The sequence below is a fragment of the Dendropsophus ebraccatus genome, chromosome 13 (genome assembly GCF_027789765.1).
Source record: "Dendropsophus ebraccatus isolate aDenEbr1 chromosome 13, aDenEbr1.pat, whole genome shotgun sequence".
NCBI classification, from domain to species: Eukaryota; Metazoa; Chordata; class Amphibia; order Anura; family Hylidae; genus Dendropsophus; species Dendropsophus ebraccatus.
The window spans coordinates 63,953,294-63,978,911 of record NC_091466.1 but is presented as its reverse complement, the minus strand read 5'-3'; the positions used below and the strand labels follow the sequence as shown (position 1 = coordinate 63,978,911).

The following is a 25,618-nucleotide window of genomic DNA, read 5'->3' as shown; positions in this document are numbered from 1 at the left end:
TAAATGTAAGAAGAAGGCGTTTCAGGCCCAGGAAGAACAACTACGAAAAGCCATGAACTTAGCGGAGCAGAAATGGGGGAGGGATCCATCCACACAGCAGTTCGAGGAGCTGCAGCAAGCCCAGAATAGTTATACTACATTCTTAGCTGAAAATTTCTTTTTGGAACAGAAGAATTTTGTTGAAGCTAGAAAACCGGGGAAGTCATTGGCATCCCTTCTGTCGGCTCAGAAAAGGAATAGTTACATCTCTGGTCTTTATGATACTAAGGGGAGGTTAGTTAATGACAAGGCAGGGGTCAAGAAGGTTGCGGCGGAGTTTTTTGCATCTCTGTATACGTCTGAACAGGGTCATGACAATGAGAATGGGGAAATTTTTTTAAGGGCGAGTGGGGTGCCTAAAGCTTCGGAAGAACAGAGGGAGCTACTAAATCAACCATTGAGTATTAGAGAGCTGAAGCACTAGATAGTATATCTGGCTCCACTACACCTGGGTCAGATGGCCTGCCATTTGATATCTATAGAGAGTCCGGGGATACCCTCATACCTATTTTTCTTGAATTATTTAATGAATCCTGTGAAAGGGGGGTACTCCCGGCCTCTATGTGTGAGGCCAACATAGTTCTTATACCTAAGGAGGAAAAAAGTACTTATAAAATTGAGTCGTACCGCCCCATTTCATTGTTGAATACGGATCTCAAAATCCTGGCCAAGGTTTTAGCAAGGAAACTGGCAAGGGTGTCGCCGTATTTGATAAGTACGGATCAGACTGATTTTTTGGCTGGGAGGTCTATTTTTGATAATATTTACAAGGTATTTGCTAATATTCAGGTGGGAGATGAGGCCCCCCATTCCATCCTCTCGCTTGATGCTATGAAAGCTTTCGATAGGGTGGAATGGGGGTACCTTTGGATGACTTTGGATTTTTTTGAGTTGGGAGATAATTTTATTAAATGGGTGCAATTACTCTATTTCAATCCTATAGCCAAAGTAATAATTAATGATGAATGCACTGAGCATTTCTCGCTTACAAGGGGTACTAGACAAGGGTGCCCCTTATCCCCTCTTCTGTTTAACCTTTATGTTGAACCCCTAGCATGTAGAATAAGACAAGAGGAGGGAGTTCAGGGCTTTGGGATGGAGGGTGTGCTAGTAAGCTGTTGCTTTACACCGATGATATTTTGATTTTTGTAAAGAATCCCCAGCAGAGTATTCCCTATCTTGTTGGGTTGATTTCTGAGTTCGGTAACTTCTCAGGCCTAAAGGTCAACTGGGAAAAATCCTCGGAGCTTTTGTTAGAGAGGGGTAAAGGAGAATTGGGTGGTGAGCCCTCCCCTGTTACCAGTACTGAGGTGATAGAATATCTGGGAGTTAAAATATCTAAGGACGTCAATCAGTATGCAGATTTGAATATAAAACCCTTGATGAGAAAAGTGGGGAAAAAAATTGACGTTTGGCTCATGTTCCCTTTGGGGTTGGCGGCGAGAATTGCCTTAGGGAAAATGGTACTGCTCCCCCAATTTTTGTTTTATCTGCAGGCAGCCCCCATTTGGATCCCTGAGTTTTGGTTTAGGAGGATAGAAGTGTTGATTAACCGGTTAGTTTGGGGCAGGAAAAACGTGAGAATGAAATACAGGGTCTTGGTGGGGAGGGAGATCTGTCCTTGAAGGACTTTGGGCTTTATTTTCTTGCGGTTGGAGCGGTTGGAGTCTGGCGAGGTGGAGGTCCTCGTCTATTTTGGGGTATATTCTTTCTTGTCTGGGTGATAATTTGAATGTTTTTGAGGTGTTGGAAACGGGTGAGATGTTAGAGATTCCCTCACTGCCACAGTTTTTTGTTCCCTTATACGACAAGGTATGGAAAAAACTTAAGGGTGTTTGTGGGATTCAGGGCAGTTTAGCATGTACACCGTTATGGGGAAATAAAGAGTTAAAAGAATTCTTATCTGGAGAGAGAGCGCGGTTTTGGGAAACAAAAGGGGTTAGATATGTGAATCAGTTATTTATGGAAGGGAAGCCTGTAGGGTTTGAGATTCTTAAAACACAGAATATGATAAGTGAGAAACACAGATTTAGGTATATGCAGTTTTTTTTGTGCTTATGTGGCAACACAGAATAAACACAAATTCACAATTTCTTCACATAAGATTGTTGAGTGCATGCAGGGAATAGGGGAGGGGAAGAAAATACTCACAAAAATGTATAGATTGTTGGTTCTAGAAAGAAGAATCCCTCAACTAGATAAGGGGAAGAGTATATGGGAAGAAGCGGTGGGTCACACATCAGAGAAAGTTTAGGTATTATGTATAAGTAATTTAAGTAGAGGGTCGGTGAGTATGTCACATAGGTTAATTCACTTTAAGTTATTTTACTGGTTATAATATACACCTAGGATTATGGCTAAGTTCTGGAAAAAGGGACCCCTTTGTTGTAATAAGTGTGGATTTGATGAGGCTGACCTGGTTCATTTGTTATGGTCCTGTGCTAAGGTGCAAAAATTTTGTTTTAAGGTTATAGTACATGCTGAACTGTGCTTGGGGAAAATCCTGCATCTAACCGCAGTAGAAATAGCTCTGGGGGTCTGGCTGATGATGGGGAAGGAGGCACCTTTCTCTTGAAAATACTGGGGGTAGCTAAGGTAATAATATCTAGACATTGGGTGGATGATTCCACACCACCATATGAGGAATGGGGAAAGGTTGTAGAGAAAGTGAAGAGCTATCAAAGTGTTGCATCTAAAATCTCAGTTAAAGCTACTAGACGTTTCAGGGCAATATGGAAGTACTGGAAGGAAATATGATGAGTGATTCCGAGGTTCTTTTTTTTTTTTTTTTTTGCCATGTCCGGGCGGGGGGAGGGGGTTGTGTGTTATGGATATTAAAATATAATGCTGTAAGTTCTTTTTTATGTGTGTGATACTGCAGTATTGGCCGGATGAACATCACTTGATTATAATTGGAATGTGGGCACATTTAGGTGTGCCCGCAATCCAATATGCCGTAGCCCACAGCGGGGAGACGTACTTTACAGTGTGAGCACAACCTATTCGCCGATTAGCGGGCATACAAAATAGACCTGTCAATTATTTTGTGCGGCCGAAGAGAACAACAGCTGTAGTGTATACAGGGTGTATATACTACAGCCGTTGTTTTATACACTGTAATGTAATCGATCAACGACAATAAATATTGGCCATTTTTGCAAGAGTGGCCGTTGTTTGTTGCCAAAAAACATTGTGTGAATGTGGCCTTAAACTGATTTTTTTAGGGCTGCTCCTTCCATAAGGCAGAGTAAGGTTTCTATTACAAGGGGTCTCTGCTGGAACTGAAGGGGGTAGACGGCATTTCAGCCTCCAGCCTATACTCCTGCACACAGAGAGGGACAGTGATGAAGGACCTGAGTCACCTGACCTGCAGTGTAAAGCAATAGTGATGAGCGAATACTGTTCGATCAAATAGATATTTGATCGAATAGTGAGATATTCGAATATTCGATATTCATACAAATATCCCGCGAATATTCAATAAATATTCGATAAGCGTTCAAATCCCCCAGCTTCCGGTTTTACCCTCCAAATGGTTAAATAGATGTTTTTCACTAATCGAATACTTGTTCCCATAGACTTTAATGGGATCGAATATTCGATCGTATGTACGAATATCGAATATTCTAATATCTCACTATTCGCTCATCACTATAAAGCAACATGGCCTGACTACAGAGAGGAAGAGGGGGAAGAGTGAGAGCTGTAAGCTAAGTATTGTGGGGGAGATTTATCAAAGATGGTGTACAGTGAAACTGGCTCAGTTGCCCCTAGCAACCAATCAGATTCCAGCTTTCATTTCTCACAGACTCTTTGGAAAATGAAAGGTGGAATCTGATTGGTTGCTAGGGGCAACTGAGCCAGTTTCACTTTACACCATGTTTGATAAATCTCCCCCTGTGTGTATATGTATGTACTGTATCTGTGTGTGTATATATGTATATGTCAATGTGTGTGCGTATGTACTGTATCTATGTGTGTCAGTGAGTGTGTATCTATGTACTTTAGCTGTGTGTGTGTGTGTATATATGTATATATAAATGTTTGTACTGTATCTACTGTATATATGTGTGTTCACCATTGTGTGCGGAGTGCATCCCCCTCTTTTTCCTCCTAAATCCTGACTGTTAGCAGCTGCCAGGAAAGGGTTAAAAGTTAGTTGTAGCATTGAACTCCTCCCACACCCCTCCCCCTTTCAGACACACCTCCTTGGGTGTTTCCTATAAGCTTTGTGGCCAATTGGCTTGTTTCCCTCCTTGCTCTAACCCTCCCTATCCCTTCAGCTTCCTGCCCTGCTCGCGGTTTGCCCACCCACCCTCTCTTTTGGTCTTGGTTTTTCATGGTGTTATGTTTCTTTTTGTTCCTTTTTGTTATTATACTACTTATGTCACATCTGGAGTAAATTGGTGTGTTAGTAAGGCGGACTTGCATTGCAGGAGTCTGTCATCGGACATATTGCTTACACCCCTCAGTCATAGAGTTTGGCACTACAAACTCTATGACGCCCATCTTGTGCCTGCAGACCAAGAAGAAAAAGGAGAGTAAGGTGAGTAATTGTGTTTTTTTTCACATTCCAAACAGGCAAGTTACCTACTGAGGGATTGCCTACATGGGGAGGACTGGATTATAGTAGGGTGATTATCTAGGAAGGTGGGTGGGTACCTTCAGGGGGTACAGGGAGGATTACCTAAATGGAAGATAAAATGACTACATGGTTGACACTAGGGATGGTCCGAACCTGGTTTGGACGGGGTTCGTATGAACCCGAACTCTCCGCAATGATTACCACTGTCTGCCCGCTCCATGCAGCGGGCGGATCCAGCGGGAGGAATGCCTGGAAAACTGGAATACAGCCATAGCCATAGGCTGTATCCCAGTTTTCCAGGCGGTCCTCCCGCTGTATCCGCCCGCTGCACGGAGCGGGCAGACAGCGGGAATCTGATGCCGAGCGTTCGGGTTCAGCCAAACCCGGACCTCGGCGGGTTCGGACCATCCCTAGTTAACACTACCTACTATATGGCTACAAAGAGGGTGTTTAACTGCTGTATGGAGGCAAATAGGCTGGCCTAACTACTACATGGATGCATAGAGGGAACCTAACTACTATATGGGTGCACAGAGGGGGTCTAACTGCTGCATGGAGTCAAATAGGATGGCCTAACTACTACATGGATACACAGAGGGAACCTAACTACTATATGGATGCACAGAGGGAGTCCTTACCACTATATGGGCGCACAGAGGGGTCTAATACTGAAGGGGGCACAAGGGGGACTAACTACTATAGGGGGGCATTGAAGGGCCTAATATTATATGTGCTTGACCAAAGAGAGCATGAAGGAATAAGTAGGGCAGATGTGGGCACATACATGCAGCACTCTCTGTCCTGGGAGAGAGGGGTTACAGCTATGGAGAGATTACCCCCCACAGTCCTGTCCCCTGATGGAAGCCCCAGTCTGAAGTGGATCTGCTATGATTTGGAAGGTGAGGGAGACTTCCTGGGTCAGAGTACAGTGCTGTAGACCCCGCTATGCAGACCATGCCCCTCCCCCACTCCGCATCCCACCCAGTACAGGGAGCTCTTACACCAAAGCAATGCTCTTAAACCAAGTCACAATTTTGAAAAACTGTGAGCTCTTAAACCAAAACGCTCTTAAATCAAGTTACTCTTAAACCAAGGTACCCCTGTATATACATGTAATTATTATAGGCGGGATAATAGGTTTTCCAGTATTTTATTACTGCAATTTGAAAAACAAAATAGACAAATATTGATAAACTTTAATGTTTTAAGAAAAGTTTTGGATAGAATCATGTTTGAGGACTGACAACTCTTCCAACAAAAAGAACACTTCTAGTTTTGTCTTCATTCAATGAAAACATGAAGGGGCGGTCAAATTTAACATGACGTTTAGACGACAGGTTGAGGAACTCAAATCCTGTGGAGCCGGCCGCTGTTGTCCCCTTCTCATCCACACTGAGTGTGGCCTTATGGACAGCCTGCGAGGGTAAGATAAAATTTTAGATAGATAGATAGATAGATAGATGGATGATGAGAGACAGAGATATTTAGATAGATCGCACCTTAGAAACTTTTATCTTGGCTTCTCCAGTGATGCCAGAAAGATCGGCATTGTCTGAGAAGACGTCTACTACACCCAACTTGCTTAATGTTTCTTTAAGGTTGATAGTGCTGGAGACTGAGAATTTGGGGAGGGATAAATCCAATGAACTAGGGAATAAAAAGAAGAGGAAAAGAAATGCAATTTGTAAGATAATAATGTAAGATAATACGTCAATTCATCATGTCACATAAACATCCAAAAATAGGCTGTTCTAAGAAAAAATCTATATGGGAATCACCAGAAGTATAGACCATGAATACTGAGGGGCAGTGTTAAGAGAGGTGAATACAAAGTATAGAGTGAGAATAAAAGAGGTACCGAACTGCTTATGGGCCAGAGACAGTAAGAAACTAGGGGATAGATAGATAGATAGATAGATAGATAGATAGATAGATAGATAGATAGATAGATAGATAGATAGATAGATAGATAGATAGATAGATATGACATAAATAGATATATATACAGATGATTTACACAGATCGAAAAGATTTTTTCCACTTCATAATTGATTCTTCATTAAAATTTTGTTCCACTTGAGAAAACTTCCCCTCCTCTGGCAGGATGAATAGGCATCTCCTTTATAGGGTATGGAGACCACGGTGGCATCATCAGCGAAGGCCACTTTGTACATCCCTGTTCTGCTCATGAAGGGCACCTTCACAGTTGTGTTCTCATTGACATGGAAATCTCCCTCTTTTGTCCATTTCTCATTGAAGGGCTTTTGCCATTTTCCTAAAAGGGACGAAGAGAAACATAATAAGTGATGGTAAGGAAGGGGGTTAAGCTGTATTATTATATTGCACACATAGATTCAAACACCATAAAGAGCTTTATTGGGGTAGAACCCATGCCCTACCCTTTGTGATACTATCTGGTCAATCATCAGTGCCAGAAAGTTTCCTTTTTCAGTGTTTTTCTTCTTTTTTAAGAAAGTCCTCCCAACAAGTGAAGCTCTTAAGGGTGAAGGGGTCAGCATTATACCACCCGGTGAATGGGCTAGGTTTTAAAGATTTCAATATAATGGATTACCTTTAAAGTAAATGTAGTTGATGAGGATAAATATTGTGTCCTGGTCTACACTATCCAGCAGCTCGGCGATCTTGCCTTGGGTGTTTTTCTCCACGTAACTATTGATCTGATTTTTTGCTTCTTCTGTGTTCTTAAAATCAGTAGAAAATGCCTCGGAGTGGTAGAGCCTCCAGGCTTCATCTAAGAACATTTGGAGAATCTTTTGTTCCTTGGAAATGAAGAGAGCGTTCCCACTGCTTAGCTGCAGCTCCCTTTCCGCATCATTCAGGAGATCTAGAAGATGGTGGAAACCTTCATGAAATTCTTGTTCTGAGATCTCAGATGTGTTGAAGCCCAATCCTTCTCTAATCTGCAAGTGGGTCTGAGCCTTAGCACCAAGGGACAGGAAAGCAAATGCAGTAGAGATACTAACAGGGGAGAAGACAATGTTCTCAAATGGATGATCCAAAGCTACCTGCCGGTAGAGGTCATAGGAGAACTTTAAGTTGTATGGAGCTATCTTGTGGCAGGAAAAGGAAGCATTATGGGGATGGTGGGGCTTCACATTATGGTGGTCATCCTCCTGTTTATGATGGCCCTCTTTATGATCAGCAAAGACCACAGTGAAAAATATGGCTGCTCCCAAGAACAGGAGGACCCTCATGTTTCTAAAAGACAAAGAAAAAAAAATCATGTTCATTCAGATTTTAATGAATGTCAGAAATTTGAAATGATGTAGGAACCTCCCGGTTAATGCGGTATCCCGGTGTAACTGTGAGGGGTTGCTGGGTGTTATGGTGCAACTGGGGCCTAACTGGAACCTACTTGTCACGGTGGGGTCTGAGGGTGTTATGGTGGCCCGGCCTCTCAGCACACTCACAGGAGATGCAAAGTAATATGTACCTTGAAGTAAGTAATGTCCACACACTTGTAGTATGAAAGCATTAAGGCACTTTACTTGAGGTAAAACTTTGGCACAGTTCATACAGTGGCATAAGGTGGCAATATTCAGTCAGGATGATCCAACACCAGGAGGTAATGGTGAGATCTGTGGCAGCTTTCAGTTTAGTAATGGGGTTCTGAGGCAGCTAATAACTCTGATCCTCTCAGTTCTTCTATCTTTATGAGCAGCTTACTGAGGAATAGGTTAGGCAGAGCTGAGGGTCTCACATACACTCGGGCCTGTGCAGAAGGTCTCTGGAGCAGGGTGGACCTAATGACTGAAGTTTTCTGAATTGCAGAAATTAGAGAAGGATATCTCAGTAGCTTGAACTGGAGTGGGACACTTTGGTATACTGGTAAGTTCAGAGAAGTCCTCTGGCATTTGGGGATTCTATCCAGTAGATCACTTACTCTTACACTGGTCCCAAACAGATGATCCAGGATCCTCTACCAAAGGGATCTAGTAGTTCTGGTAGTAAAGATGCTGCTTTGCTTCTCTTCTAATTCCCAGACCTGAAGGTGGACTGAGAACAGGGTTAACTTCACCTGGCAGAGCAAAGCACACTACACACTACACACTACACTACACTGGTCCTAACCAGGGAATCTCACTCCTTCCTAGAGAAGGGTGGAGTTGGGGCAAAGTTATCTCTTGGCCCAATCAGAGGGGTTCTGTCTTGGTACCAAGGACACAAGGCGTACCTCACAGATCTCTTGTAAACTCTTGGTATACAGACAAGAAATACACAAGCACATGTTAGAACATGGATGTAGCTGAGCTGAGATAGCTAACAAACAAAATGGAGGGCTCCACAGAGGTTTTCTGCAGTTAAATACACCACACCACAGAGTCAAACCTAAGGACACCTCATTCTACCTTACTTTGGGCAGAAATTAGTTGCTCTGGGTTACCACATTAAAATCCCCGTATTTATGCTAAAGCCAATACAAAAAGTTATTAATAATTTTGTTTGGCCTGGACAGAGGGCGAGAGTGCATACTATGTCTATTACCGTCAGATGGAGGATTAGGGTGCCCGGATGTGAAAACATACTATTATGCTAACTTGGTGGATCAACTGAGGTACTGGTGGGCAAATGATAAATCCAGACAATGGGTAGACACTGAATCATACTGTACTCCTGACGGGAATCTGCAAGCCTTTTTGGGATCGGCCAGACTTATGCCGCCTAATGTAAAGCAGGAATCCCCTACAATCATAGCTGCAATACATGTGTGGTCGAACCCCAAGGTTGCTACTTCCCTTCTCCCCACCCACTATTTATCTCTGCCTTTGAGCATTCTACACTCACTAATCCCCAACTCCAAGTACAATGCTTGGCTAGCTAAAGGTATACGCACAATGGGTGATTTGTATGACAATGATATGCTTAAGCCATTTAACACGCTAACATCAACCTATGACATACCCCATAGAGATTTCTACAAATATCTTCAAATGCGACATTGTCTGCATCAACACCTACCATTAAATCAGGGCAGGTCCACCAACCCTGCATATGAACAGTATTTTACTAATCCCTTATTATTACCTAAAGGGCTATCCCGGGCATACAAAGCCTTACAAGAAAACTCATATACCCTACCATGCCTTACTAAATGGGAGTTGGATCTGGCATGTACCATCTCACAAGATCAATGGAAGCATGTTTTACGTCAGTACAAAAAGTATCCAGATGCATTAACCACCTAGAGGCTTCTCGCAAGCTGCTATACAGGTGGTATCTAACTCCTTATAGGTTGTCAAAAATTTATCCTACCTCTTCACCCTTATGTTGGCATGGTCTTGCTGACACTGGTAATCTAATGCATATTTGGTGGTCATGCCCAAAAATCAAACCTCTGTGGACACAAATCCATTCCACTCTTCTGTGTCTTATTGATACCCTGTTTATGTGGACTCCAGGTATGGCCCTCTTAGGGTTAGGCACCGAGGAATTGAATGTATCTGATCTTACTATCCTTATGCATATATTGCTAGCTACAAGGAATTGTATTGCTAAAAATTGGTACTACTATTCCCAATGTAAATGAAATCATGAATGTAGTCAGCTACAATTGCCAGATGGAATTGTCAATTGCGTCTAGATTGAACTCTGGTGCCAAGGTTAGATCCAAATGGGGAAAGTGGCTTAGCTTATCCCCTAACTTCTTCTCTTCCCTCCCAGGAACATCTCCTAACCTCCTTCCTACTTCTCCCGAAACACCTCCAACATCAGCAGATAATAACACTTAATGGAAACTCAGAGACATACCCTCAATCCAATGTACATAATTTCTGTTTTAGATGCACAGTTCGGTGACGGTGCCCTAGCGGACTCTGACAAAAAGGGTTACATCTTTAAGAATAGATACCACCAATGATTATTCTAATATGATGTGCTTTGTATGTTATTGACACCTGGAAGAGACAACTGTTTCTTGTTTGTTTTGTTCACATTAGGCATGTTGCTAATGTTAATGTCAATGCGCAATGTGTTGCCTTGTATATGAGTCTTTCTTTTGTTAAAAATGCAAAAATCTTTCAATAAAACTATAAAAAAAAAAAAAGAAAGAAATTTCAAATGATGTCGTCTATATACCGTCTTCTGTTACCCTATGTGTTTTTAGTGTGGCTGGGAGTACTTGAGGGGATTTGTGCTCTGTCCGCAAAATAAACTTATTGCTTCACTCAGGTCGCTGAATTCTAAATCAAACAGTTGGGAAATTGGATCTGACCGCCTTATGCCTTATAGTCTCAGGATACCCATTCTGCTAGGGTAGTCCGAGTTTCCAGGTCCCTGCGCTGGGTTGAGCAGACTTCCCGGGCTTTCCTAGAATAGCCGTGCTTTGTAGCAGGATACGTAGGCTAACTTTGCAGCTTTGTCCTACTGGGGTCAGTACCTAGCTCAGGTATGCTGTCCTGTGTCTTGTAGAGAGTATCCCTGGCGTGGACAAGGTGATCCTCAGAGGACGTCCTTCCCTCCTGCAGGGTCTAGCACTGCATACTAACGATGGTGAACATCTTAAGAGAACGTCTCTCACACTGTGTCCTTTTCTCCCCCACACTCCTGACAAAAGACTACTCCCACCAGGAACTAACCTCCCTTTTATAGGGGCAAAACAAACCTCCTAGTGATTTGTGGAGCTGTGTGTCCAGATGACAAGATGAAGGAGATAGGACAGAAAAAGAAGGAAAACAGCCCTGCACCTGTGATAGGAGGAAAACAAACACGTCATAAACAGCTATCAACCCAATGCTTCCTTTAGCCGTGCTCGATATAATATACAATAAAGAAACTCAACCAACTCCTTCTATTCTATAGGCCCGAAAATCAGAAAAGATCATTGGATTCATTGAGATTTCTCATATAGAAGAACCTAAAGCAATATAATATCTCCATACTTACTTTGTTTTGGATGCTCACACTTCTGTTTTTCAGCTGTCTACAGAATCACCAGTAACTCTATATGAGGACAATGGATGCATCCTATTGTGAAACCTGGGCTACTCATTAACTACGTAACCTCTGATCTGCATTTGCCAAAGCCAGTATTAGTGAATTGAATGTATTTGCTGTAGAGTGGTCTCAAAATAAAATAAAAACAGTTCTGTGGTGTTTTTTCTAAGAACCCTACCTACACCATGGTAGTCTTCCTGAATGAATGAATATATTAACATCTGGGTATTACCAGGTAGGTGTGTCCCTGCTCGGTAGAACACTGGCCAATCAGTGCTGACAATAACAACCTGTATACAAACACTCCCATTTTGACAAGGGAAGTGGTAATGCAGTGTCCCAGAGTGGGTGTCCACTGCTTCTAAGTGTAGTGTCCCAGCACAGGTGTGCCACTAACTTGGTATTGCACCTGGGCAAAGTAACTCGTATCAGGTTCTCAAAGTGGGATATGCTCAGAGGTGTAATCTGTGTGTTCCCCACTAGGTGTCACTACTGTGTTTTTTGTATGTTTTATTTTATGCACAGCTAAAGGAAACACTGGGTTAACTGTTGTATGTCACTTGTTCATTTTTTTTCTGTCACAGGTACAGGCAGGCCTGTATTTAGAGTTCATGCTGCCCTAGGCACCTTGCTTGCTGAGGCGCCCCCCCCCCCCCCCCGGCACTGGCTGGTTACATGCATGGTATATACCCTGGCACTTGGGTGCCGCTCTGCTTGATGCCCGCTATTCTCATCAAACAGACGTGATGGAGGAAGGAAGGAGGCCGGGGACGTCTTAGTTTGGGGGCCGCTTCTGTCCAGTGTGGGACTGGGGCACCTGGGGCCACCAATATAGAACCAGTGAGACACGACATGCTGACCCCGCTCCTTTCCTGAATTCATCTGTATCTGTGACAAATCCCTACATTTATACAGCTCTCCGGCTATGCTGGGAGTTGTAGTCTCTGAGAGGACAACCCTGTAATAAATCACTGTGTGCAGAGGCTCCTGGAGGCTGCAATCTGTGGGTGACAACCATCAGCCCTGAAGGTCCAGAAAAACATCTGTCTACGCTGTACTACAACTCCCAGCATATCCTGAGGGCTGCAGACTGTCAGCATATGCTGGGAGTTCTAGTTCCTGTAGCTGTTATAGTTGGGTCCCAGGTGCATCATACACTCAGAATTCAGAGATCTGTGGGGGCTCAGTGCAGGGAAGTGACCCCAGAATATCACTAATATGGTAGGGGGAGATGTTTTTGTTCTATCCCCTATTAGTGATGTTCTGGGGTCACTTCCCTGCACTGAGCCCCCACTGATCTATATATTCTTATATGCCACCTAGGGCCCAACTACAACAGCTGCAGGCACTACAACTCCCTGCATGTACTGACAGTCTGCAGCCCTCAGCATATGCTGGGAGTTGTAGTGCCTGCAGCTGTTGTAGTTTGATTCTAGTTTAAAAGTTTGCGCTAGTGTACTGTAGTGTACGCGGGGCTGTGTCAGTACACTACCGCAAACCATACACTGACCCATTTAGACCCCAATGGTACACAGGCTCTGCACACTATAGAAGTGTTTACAGTGCAGTTACTAATGACTCACAGGTGACGTCTTCTCCCATTGCCGTTGCTCACTTTTTGCTTTCTTCTCCATCTGACGCAACCATCATGAAGACTTCTCTGACCATAACTCGTCTGCAGGCGGGCAGCTGGGGGTGACTGGGGAAGGGAGGCAGCTGGGGTGGGCTGAGGAAGGGAGGCAGCTGGGGGTGACTGGGGAAGGGAGGCAGCTGGGGGGGGCTGAGGAAGGGAGGCAGCTGGGGGTGACTGGGGAAGGGAGGCAGCTGGGGGTGACTGGGGAAGGGAGGCAGCTGGGGGTGACTGGGGAAGGGAGGCAGCTGGGGGGTGACTGGGGAAGGGAGGCAGCTGGGGGTGACTGGGGAAGGGAGGCAGCTGGGGGGGGGGCTGAGGAAAGGAGGCAGCTGGGGGTGACTGGGGAAGGGAGGCAGCTGGGGGGGCTGAGGAAGGGAGGCAGCTGGGGGTGACTGGGAAAGGGAGGCAGCTGGGGGTGACTGGGGAAGGGAGGCAGCTGGGGGGGCTGAGGAAGGGAGGCAGCTGGGGGTGACTGGGGAAGGGAGGCAGCTGAGGGGGGGGGGCTGAGGAAGGAAGGCAGCTGGGGGTGACAGGGGAAGGGAGGCAGCTGGGGGTGACTGGGGAAGGGAGGCAGCTGGGGGTGACTGGGGAAGGGAGGCAGCTGAGGGGGGCTGAGGAAGGGAGGCAGCTGGGGTGACTGGGGAAGGGAGGCAGCTGGGGGGGCTGAGGAAGGAAGGCAGCTGGGGGGGGACTGGGGAAGAGAGGCAGCTGGGGGAGACAGGGGGGAAAAGCTGGGGTGACAGGGGGGGAGCAGCTGGGGTGACGGAAAGGGGAGCAGCTGGGGGTGGCAGGGGCAGGGCGAGAATCTGGGGAGGCAGGGGGAGCATCTGAGGGGGCAGGGGGAGCCGCTGGGGTGGCAGGGAGAGGATGGGGGCAGCTGGGGTGGCAGGGGAGAAGCTGGGGGGACAAGGGGAGAAGAGGGAGCAACTGGGAAGCAGAGGAGCAGATGGGGGGCACAGGCAGGGGGAGCAGATGGGGGCAGGGGGAGCAGATGGGGGGCACAGGCAAAGGGGGCAGATGAGGGCAGGGGAGGCACAGGCAAAGGGGGCAGATGAGGGCAGGGGGGGCAGATGGGGGGCACAGGCAGGGGGAGCAGATTGGGGCAGGGGGAGCAGATGGGGGGCACAGGCAGGGGGAGCAGATTGGGGGCAGGGGGAGCAGATGGGGGGCACAGGCAGGGGGAGCAGATTGGGGGCAGGGGGAGCAGATGGGGGGCACAGGCAGGGGGAGCAGATGGGGGGCACAGGCAGGGGGAGCAGATGGGGGGCACAGGCAGGGGGAGCAGATGGGGGCAGGGGGAGCAGATGGGGGGCACAGGCAAAGGGGGCAGATGAGGGCAGGGGGGCAGATGGGGGGCACAGGCAGGGGGAGCAGATTGGGGGCAGGGGGAGCAGATGGGGGCGCAGGCAGGGGGAGCAGATGGGGGCAGGGGGAGCAGATGGGGGGCACAGGCAAAGGGGGCAGATGAGGGCAGGGGGGGCACAGGCAGGGGGAGCAGATGGGGGGCACAGGCAGGGGGAGGAGCTGTGGGGGGGAAGAGGGAACAGCCGGGGGCAGAGGCAGACCGGTCAGGTCCCCCCAAAGCAGCTTCGTGGCGTCCGGGGTGAGCTCCTTCCTGCACACGCTGCTTCTATCTCAGGCCGGCAGCTCACCCCTGCAGCCCCGCAGTGCCCGAACTTCTTCCTGCTGCAGTGCTCGTGACGTCATCGCGCCGAGCAGGAAGAAGTTCGGGCACCGCGGGGCTGCAGGGGTGAGCTGCCGGCCTGAGATAGAAGCAGCGTGTGCCGGAAGGAGCTCACCCCGGATGCCCCGGGGCTGCACAACGGTGGCGGCAGCGGCGGTGTCGCCCGCCCCCCCCCCCCCACGGCCGCGGACACGGCACCCGCGGTCCGGTACCTAGGGCGGCAGGGCTTAAAAATATTTTTTTTTATTTAAAAAAAATATATTTTGATCCCTGTAGGTGCCGCCCCCTGCAGGGCGCCGCCCTAGGCACCGGACCACGGGTGCCTAGTGGCAAATATGGCCCTGGGTACAGGCTGTTTTCCCTCCTTTTTCTGACCTATCCTCTTCTTTCTCTCTTGCAAAACACAACCCCACCAATCACTGAGAGGTTTAGTTCACCCCTAGAAAAGGAGATTAGTTCCTGGTGGGAGAGTTCACTGGTCAGTTCTGCAGGAGAGAGAGGCACAGACAGAAACAGTTCCTGCTGCAGTTAAGTCAAGGTCTGGCTTAGACAAGGACCAGTGGCGGACATATCACTTGTGCAGCCGGTTCAGCTGCACAGGGGCCCAGGCAAAAAGAGGGCCCCTTCTGGAGGGCCCCTTCTGGATATGTGAGCCATGGCCAGCCTCAGCAGCACCACTCTCCTGCCCTGCCTCAGGATGGCGCACCAATGATGTCATCTGGCGGTCATGCATTGGCGAATGCGGCATCAGGCATCCTGATGACCTGGGGGACCCCTGGTATTGTGTGTGGGGATGGGGGCAGCCAGGAATGTGGTGGCATAGTTTACTTTTTGGGGGACCCAGGCAAATTTTTCCTGTTTCCGCCCCTGGCAAGGACCCTTGTCAAGGACTAAGAGACTTACACTTGTTTCCTTCTTAAGCAAGTAACCACTGCTAGCATGCAGTGCTAGATGCCTCTGGAGGAACACCTTGACTATAACAGGGATACTCTCTACACAGTACAGGGCAGTGACCTGTTTCCAGTTTGGCACTTACCCCAGTGAAAAAATGATGCAGTTAGCATATTGTAGTTCCAGCTATGTATTCCACTGCGTAACGCACGGATATCCTGGAAAGGTTTGGGAAGTCTGCTTTGCCCTGTGCAGGGACCTGAGACCTCGTTTTACCCTCACAGGATGGGTATCCTGACACTGTAGGGCATTAGGCGGTCTGAAACATGAGTAAGAGTATCTTCTTTTCTACTACTCTCAGCTACGCTATGCAGCACTTCATTGGACAGGGCCCTCAAGATGCTCCTCTACTCTCACTTCTGCAGCTACTACTTCTTCTTCCTGGGACGTTACTCCGGTTAAGTCACTGGACTCTGTCTATCATTCTGCACCAACAAATCAGTATACACTTGGGTTATCCAAACCTGCGGAAGCAGTGCCCCTCCAACCGGGGGAGGGTACCAACGCCACTCCAGGCTAACATGAAAAGTGCCCAAGTGACCCTACACCCACCTAGCAGCCACAACATCGCCAAGCTAACCCCGACATGTTTGTATGGGCAGGAGATCGGCACTGCCATGGGCACGCTGGTCTCCTGCACCTACGCTACTCTTTTCTTAGCTAGGCTGAAGAATGGCCTGGTCTTTTCTACTTGCAAACCACACGCAGGAAACATCAAGGCATACTTTCGGTATGTCGATGATGTTTTCGGCGTGTGGGATGGAGAGCGTAGTGAGTTTCAAGACTTTGTTAATTATTAGAGATGAGCGAACCTCGAGCATGCTCAAGTCAATCCGAACCCGAACTTTCGGCATTTGATTAGCGGTGGCTGTTGAACTTGGATAAAGCCCTAAGGCTATGTGCAAAACATGGATATAGTCATTGGCTGTATCTATGTTTTCCAGACAACCTTAGAGCTTTATCCAAGTTCAGCAGCCACCGCTAATCAAATACCAAACGTTCAGGTTCAGGGTCAACTCGAACCCGGTTCGCTCATCTCTATTAATTATCATTGTGTCTTTATTTTGTTTTTACTCCCCGTACGTCTGTCATTGTAACACTATTGATTTTTAATCGCACCTTGCACCTGTGTGTACTTGTATATAAAACACTCCTCCCCAGTGACGTGGATTCCTGGCAGGAAGAAGGGTTTAACCCTGAAATAGTCGTACCAGGAAGGCACCCACACTTGTTCTCATCCCCCCCTCCCTGTGTTACTTACCTGAAATAAATCACAGATCTTTGCTAGTCGGTGAGTGCTGGACTGTTTCTCTCATTTATCATATTATACATGTTATATTCTTGTATATAGCAGGCAGTATTATAGTAGTTATATTCTTGTATATAGGAGCAGTATTATAGTAGTTATATTCTTGTATATAGGAGGCAGTATTATAGTAGTTATATTCTTGTATATAGGAGGCAGTATTATAGTAGTTATATTCTTGTATATAGGAGGCAGTATTATAGTAGTTATATTCTTGTATATAGGAGGCAGTATTATAGTAGTTATATTCTTGTATATAGGAGGTAGTATTATAGTAGTTATATTCTTGTATATAGGAGGCAGTATTATAGCAGTTATATTTTTGTATATAGGAGCAGTATTATAGTAGTTATATTCTTGTGTACAGTGAGCAGTATTATAGTACTTATATCTTGTATATAGGAGCAGTATTATAGTAATATTCTTGTGTATAGGAGCAGTATTATAGTAGTTATATTCTTGTATATAGGAGCAGTATTATAGTAGTTATATTCTTGTATATAGGGAGTAGTATTATAGTAGTTATATTCTTGTATATAGGAGGCAGTATTATAGTAGTTATATTCTTGTATATAGAAGCAGTATTATAGTAGTTATATTCCTGTATATAGGAGCAGTATTATAGTAGTTATATTCTTGTATATAGGGGCAGTATTATAGTAGTTATATCTTGTATATAGGGGCAGTATTATAGTAGTTATATTCTTGTATATAGGAGGCAGTATTATAGTAGTTATTTTCTTGTATATAGGAGCAGTATTATAGTAGTTATAGCAAATGGAAAAAACAGATCCGGGCACTCACCGGCAAGGTATGATTTCTTTATTCAGGCACTATGTTCAGCGGGGAAGGGAGGACAGGTGGAGGTGCGGGCGCACGCTACCCCAGGACAGCTTTTTCACGGCTGATTGCCGCTTCCTCAAGCTTAGGGTATTATAGTAGTTATATTCTTGTATATATGGGGCAGTATTATAGCAGTTATAGTCTTGTATATATGGGGCAGTATTATAGCAGTTATAGTCTTGTATATAGGAGCAGTATTATAGTAGTTATATTCCTGTACATAGGAGCAGTATTATAGTAGTTATGCGGTTCAGGGAAGAAACAGAGTGCTGCACCTCACACCTATGGCTGATACTAGTGCCGCTTGGCTAAATAAAAAACACATCAGAATTTTGTGTATGAATTGATCAAGCCATACTGCCCCATGTACCTCGTGCCGGTATCTGATACACATGGGTCCCTACACTAAGTCCACACCGTGCCAGTCAGTGGCCACCAACCCCGCAGGCGTGCACAGCCAGGGAACGGGGGCCATGGGACGGCCCTGCGACCCCCATGCCACAGGACCAGACCCAAAAACACCACACCAGAACCCGGCCAGCACCGCCGGCGGAGAAGGTCGCCCCCAAGCAGCACAAGTCTGGATAAGGTATTGCGCTCACCATAGCTGCAGCAAACAGAATGGGAAAAAAACAGGAGGGATTAAAACCATGTGCACTCAGGTGTCTCCTGCTAATTGCGGTCATGTGGGTCTCACCAGGAGGAGTGCAATACACGGAGAAAAGAGAGAAACAAAATGCGGTTCAGGGAAGAAACAGAGTGCTGCACCTCACACCTATGGCTGATACTAGTGCAGCTTGGCTAAATAAAAAACACATCAGAATTTTGTGTATGAATTGATCAAGCCATACTGCCCCATGTACCTCGTGCCGGTATCTGATACACATTGGTCCCTACACTAAGTCCACACCGTGCCAGTCAGTGGCCACCAACCCCGCAGGCGTGCACAGCCAGGGAACGGGGGCCATGGGACGGCCCTGCGACCCCCATGCCACAGGACCAGACCAGACCAGATTATAGTAGTTATATTCTTGTATATAGGAGGCAGTATTATAGTAGTTATATTCTTGTATATAGGAGGCAGTATTATAGCAGTTATATTCTTGTATATAGGAGGCAGTATTATAGTAGTTATTTTCTTGTATATAGGAGCAGTATTATAGTAGTTATTCAGACCTAGAGAAAAAGGAGTGGCTGCACCTCACACCCATGGCTTGCATTAGTGCCTTTCAGCTATATTTAAAACCAAAGCCAGAATTTTGGTATATAATTTTAACAAACCATATTGCCTCATGTACTGCATGCAGGTCTTCTGGCCCACATGAGTCCTTACACTAAAACAACACTGTGCCGATCAGTGACTACCAACCCCGCAAAACACCAACAGGGGAGGGGGGCCACAGAATGACTCTGCAACGTCACAGTCATAGGACCAAACCCCCAAAATCTTTGAGCTATCGGCTTTAGCCTCAGCTCACTCCCTGTCCTTTACAATAATGGAGACAACCCCTGTATAGATCCTATAGCCCGACACAGTACCAAAGTGCAAGTGCAAAGAATATCTCATAAGTGTACAACCAAATTATCAAATATAGAAAATAAATAGACAATAATACAAAAAAATCAGCGCTAAATATATCAGAAATGTAAGGTCACCAGTCCAGGGCTAGTCAGGGGGTCTCAGGGCATGGGGTTCCTGACACTCATGTCAAAAGACCTGCATGTGGTACATGAGGCAATATGGTTTGATCAAATTATATACTAACTTCTGGAAACATGCCGCTGCCTAGTGTGAATGGTTTTGTAGGAGAGCTGACCAAAACTTTTTTTTTTTTTTAATAGTAAACCTACGTCTTCCACTTAGAGATGTATTTCAGTTCTGCCTTAGCCTTTATTACTTCTTTATGGGCTTTATCTTACATCTGTCTTCAGGTTTTGTTGAGGTGATGTCTGTCTAGACATTGACAGTTCTGCATTTCTTCTTATAATAGAAGCAGAGTAGAGGGGTGCACATACTTATAATGACTTAAAGTGACTGTACCACCAGGCCCAGGCAGAAGCACTGGAGGCGGGCTGACCCACCCTTAGTGGGAGGAAACCCCCACCCCTCTATGATAGGGTTCCATTATATATAATGGAATGTGTGGTGACCATGGAGGACCACATGATGGTGACCATGAACTATATTATTCTAAATCATAAACAGCAAAAGAGTTTGCCCTATTGCCAGCAAGTGCAGATGTAGCAAAGCCACATGTTGTTGTTAATGTGATGGCTATGGAGACTTAGGACTTAGGAAACTTAGGACTCCCTAGGCCTGCATCCAACTTCAGCTGCCACCAGTAATCAAATGGCTCATCTGAGCAATTCAGAATTTAGCAACGAGTGAAGCAATGGGGGGTCATTTTCTAGCCAAAGCTCAAATCACTAAAAACAATGCAGTTTACCAGGGTAGTAGCAGACGGTATATAGATGACGTCATTTTTTCCCCCTTTCTTTCATTAAACAAACCTGAACAACATACGGTAGATGTTTTCTTTCCTTTGTCTTTCAGAAACATGAGGGTCCTCCTGTTCTTGGGAGTAGCCACATTTTTCACGTTGGTCTTTGCTGATCATAAACAGGAGAAGGATGACCACCATAATGTGAAGCCCCAACATCCCCATAATGCATCCTTCTCCTACCACAAGAAAGTTCCATACAACTTAGTTTTCAAGAAGTGTGACTATGACCTCTACCGGCAGGTAGCTTTGGATCATCCATCTGAGAACATTGTCTTCTCCCCTGTTAGTATCTCTACTGCACTTGCTTTCCTGTCCCTCGGTGCTAAGGCTCAGACCCACTCACAGATTAGAGAAGGATTGGGCTTCAACACTTCTAAGACTTGGGAACAAGAAATTCATGATGGCTTCCGCCATTTTCTTGATCTTCTGAATGAGGCGGTCAGGATTCTGCGGTTCAACAGTGGGAACGCTGTCTTCATTTCCAAGGAACACAAGATTCTCCAGACGTTCTTAGATGAAGCCCAGAGGTTCTACCACTCCGAGGTGTTTTCTACAGATTTCAATAACACTGAAGAAGTAAAAAATCAGATCAATAGTTACGTGGAGAAGAACACCTATTGCAGGATGGCCGAGCTGCTGGACAGTGTAGACCAGGACGCCATATTTATCCTTATCAACTACATTTACTTCAGAGGTAATCTATTATATTAAAATGTAACCTGTAGCCCATTCACAGGGTGGTATAAATGCTGACCCCTTCCGCCTTCAGGGACTCACTTGTTGGAGAATTTTTGTAAGATATGAGTAAGGCCTTGTGGCCGAAAAATGTCAGCTACTGCTGTTAAATCTGTTTTTATGTGAATTTTCGTGGATGATATCCTGGATTGCTGGCTTTCTACAACTATTTTTGTAAGATGTCTAGAAAAACACTGAAAAATTAAACTTCCCCCACTGATGATTGGCCGGATAGTTTCACAAAGGGTAGGCATGGGTTGCCGCTTTATGTTCTACCCTAGTAAAACTCCTTATGGCATTTGAATTATATCTTCCCGTACCATATAATACGACAGCTTGACCCCTTCTGTACCATCACATACACTACTATGTTTCTCCTATTCACTACTGTACCATCACATTCACTACTATGTTTATTCCTTCAAGGAAATTGGCAAACGTCATTTCATAAGAAACTAACAAAAGAGGGAGATTTTCATATCAATGAGAACACAACTGTGAAGGTGCCTTTCATAAGAAGGACAGGAAAGTACAAATTGACTCTCACCAAGACGGCCACTGTGGTCTCCATACCTTGTAAAGGAAACGTCAACGCCCTATTCATCCTGCCAAAAGAGGGAAAGTTTTCTGAAGTGGAACAGAATTTTAATGAAGAATCAATTAAGAAGTGGAAAAAATCATTTTGGATGCTGTAAGGCACCTATCTATCCTCTGTCTATCCTCAGTCTGTCTGTCTATCTATCTATCTTTCTATCTATCCCCATCTATCTTGAGATGGGGAATAAGATCTCCGTCTTTGCGCACGGTGGGAGAGATCCTTACTGTTCGCATTTGTTGCTAATAAGTGAGCCCTCCACAGTGTTCACATCTCATCAAATAAGCTTCCGATATCCGGGTCTTGGCTTAATTCCTCAGAGGGCGGTTGCCGTGAACTCTAGGATGCTATTCAGACTGACATGCACACAGTTGCGTTTTTTGTGAATGGCACAACATCAAAGGTTCTCGATGTTTGGCAGAGAAATATAAGCAGAGGAGTGAACACTGTTGCCCATCTCTGCATCGGCAGTGAGTGGGTGAGAGCCGGGGGACCAGGGCTGCCCGGATGATCGCTAGATTGTCCGGTTAGCCCATAGAAGATAGCCGCTCCTATTTCTGAGCTACGGTAGCATATTGTTGCTGTTCTGGTCGTTTGTCTTTCAACAAACGGCAGTAACAATTAGCCAACATCTTATGAGTCTGAGTGCGCTGTGCCCAGTCTAGCAAGTACAGTATTAACTGACTAGGAGTCAGCCAGGATGTACCATGTGTAAAAAGGCTATCTATCTATCTCTCTTTTATCTATCTATCAGTGAGTGGTATTACACGGGCCAAAGGGGGCCCGATAATACCTGTAAACGAGCGCCGGTCTGCTAGATCGGCGCTCGTTTACTGGGCTTATTACACGGCCCGATAATCGTTTAACAAGGGCTGCAGCATCATTAACGATGTCCTTGCAGCCCTTGTTTAAACTGTATACATTGCCTATCCAGGTTGCAGGGCTCCTCTTCCTCTGTGCTTCTCCCCGAGTCCCGCGCGCTCCGGCTTTACAGCGGCTTGTCTCAGCTGACAGGCCACTCAGCCAATCACTGGCCGTCCCGGCCTGTGATTGGCCCAGCAGCCTGTCAGCTGACACAGGCCGCTGTGAAGCCGGAGCGCGCGGGACCCAGTGAGAAGCACAGAGGAAGAGGAGCCCTGCAAACCTGGATAGGTATGTATCCCTCTTTGCATATCGTCAGCGTCGGCTGCGCACCACTATTACATGTAGCGGTGCACGGTCGTCGCTCAGAACCTATATAGCTCAGAACCTATATCAACGATCAGCCGATGACAACAATCATAGGCTGATCGTTGTCCTTATTACATGGAATCGGTCAGATAGGGCCGATTCAGCCGATTATCGTTCCTTGTAATAGTACCCTATCTATCTATCTATCTATCTATCTATCTATCTATATTCACACTGCCTATGAGTATTTAACTGAGCTGCACTTTCGTGATTCCCATATCCCATAGCTTTTTTTTTTTTTTTTTTAGAACAGCCTATATTTGGATGTTTATGTGCTGTGAAGGAGATTAAGATAATGTTACATATTGCATATCTGTTCTTTTTTTCCCTTAGTTCGGTGGACTTAATTCTTCCAAAATTCTCAGTTTCTGCCACTATAGACCTTAAAGAAACATTAAGCAAGTTGGGTGTAGTAGACGTTTTCACAGACAATGCTGATCTTTGTGGTATCACTGGGGAAGCCAAGATAAAAGTTTCTAAGGTGCGATCTATCTATCTATCTATCAATCCGTCTGTCTATCATCTATCTCCTATCTATCTATCTATCTATCTATCTACCTACCTACCTATCTATCTGGCTTCTATCTATCTATCTATCTAAAATTGTAATAAGGTTATCTCACCTTTCGCAGGCTGTCCATAAGGCCGTATTCACGGTCGATGAGAAGTGGATAAAACCGGTCGCACTTGAGTACAGCAACCTGCCGGCTCCATTCCTTGCTAAATTTAACCGCCCCTTCATGTTCTCATTTTATGATAACAAAAGTGGAAGTGTTCTTTTTGTTGGAAGAATTGTCAGTCCTCAAACATGATTCTATCCAAAACTTTCCTTCGAAAAAATTTTTGTTTATCAATATTTGTCTATTTTTAACAATAAAATACTATCAAACTTTCCAATCATTTCTTGCCCCTCCCCCATGAGATCCCATAGTCCATGTGCTAATTACAGTGTCAGGTGACAGTCACTCTTCTTGTCCAAAATGAACCTCTAATGGAAGCTTTGGCATAGAAAAAGGAAGGCGGATGAAGATGAGCTGTTCTTATAAATCTAATCCAATGGGAAAGTGACCTCATACTAGTCCAGCGGTTCTTTAGGCAGCAGATAGAAAAAAAAAAGAAATTATTCAGTGGTATCTTGGTTTAAGAGTAACTTGGATTGAGAGCGTTTTGCAAGAAGAGCTCACATTTTTTCAAAATTGTGAATTGGTTTAAGAGCATTGCTTTGGTTTAAGAGCTCCCTGTACTGGGTGGGAAGAGTGGAAAAGGGGCATGGTCTGCATAGCAGGGTCTACAGCCCTTTACTCTGACCCAGGAAGTCTCCCTCACCTTCCAAATCATAGCAGATTCACTTCAGGCTGGGACTTGCATCAGGGGACAGGACTGGAAGTAATCTCTTCATAGCTGTAACCCTCTCTCCCCGGACAGAGAGTGCTGCATGTATGTGCCCACATATACCCTGCTCATTCCTTCATGCTCCCTGCAGTCTCTTGTCAGCCCTTGTGTTTCCCATCCTCTCCATTCCTGCTATAATCTGCTTGCACTTACATTCAGCTATACACACTGCTGCTATAATGTGCCCGCACTCACACTCAGCTATACACACTGCTTAGAAAGGCTTCTGTCAGTGTTCTCCTGCACAGCTCTGTGATTCTCACTTCCTGATTGGTCCATGCTGAACACACCCCCTTCCCCATTGCTATCATGTGACCACACAAACCTCTGACCGCAGCCCTGCTTCTCTATTCTAGCCTGTTGTACTACGCTACTGCATAATGGGGATCTGCAGTTCCATCCTGTATCTACAAACTGCTGCTGTTTTTTTTCAGGTTTATGCACTTACTATACATTATATACCACATGCTGATTGCTGTATTGTACAGTACCTTATGACACATCCAGCTTTTTAAATGTTTGTTTTATTTCTTTTATCTGTTATTCAGAATTGAATAAAAATAATTATTATTTTTGGAACCATTTGTCCGCATTTCAATGACTCCTTATAGGGAAATTTGCTTTAGTATAAGAGTGAATTTGGATTACAAGCACAGACCCGGAACGAATTATACTCGTAATCCAAGGCACCACTGTATACAATATATTACTTTATCATGAAACCTGTGTCTATAAATATGTCAATCAGGGCAGCCTCCGGTCACCCCTATATAAACCCAGTTAGTTCTTGGTGGGAGGTCTTGGTTGGTTTTCGAGTTGGAGGAACTACAGACAAAAAAGCCAGAGATTTCTTGTGAGCGAGACTGCTTTATGATACAGTGCTAAACCCAAAGGAGGGGTAACCGTCCTCTAGGGTATACCTTGTCCACACCAGGAATCCTTCTCCATTATTCTCCGGACAGTTACCAAGGACAAAGAACTGGTCCACAGTACACTACTACAGAGTACACTACTACATTGGACAAGACCCCCAAGACGGTCCCTACACCTTCTCTACAGTCAAGCCTTACTTCACCTCCATCTTTCTCTACTACCTCACGCTCACGCACTATAGTCACCTGCACCTGCTAAGCTCTGAGTATTGTTTCCTGTATTGCACTTGTAGTG

General features: G+C 45.5%; 1 protein-coding gene and 1 pseudogene across 1 annotated transcript; one reads left to right on the top strand and one right to left on the bottom strand.

The window, feature by feature from the left end:
- Positions 1–5,758: 5,758 nt before the first annotated feature.
- On the bottom strand, positions 5,759–11,799 carry LOC138771295 (alpha-1-antitrypsin-like; annotated as a pseudogene).
- A 5,241-nt stretch (positions 11,800–17,040) lies between these two features.
- Positions 17,041–25,030, top strand: LOC138771296 (alpha-1-antitrypsin-like). Its single transcript, XM_069950906.1, has 5 exons — positions 17,041–17,137; positions 20,550–21,193; positions 21,661–21,925; positions 23,393–23,540; positions 23,692–25,030. Exons 2-5 carry the CDS (start codon positions 20,554–20,556, stop codon positions 23,869–23,871), a joined length of 1,233 nt encoding a protein of 410 aa, XP_069807007.1. The 5' UTR covers positions 17,041–17,137; positions 20,550–20,553; the 3' UTR covers positions 23,872–25,030.
- The last annotated feature ends 588 nt before the right edge of the window (positions 25,031–25,618 follow it).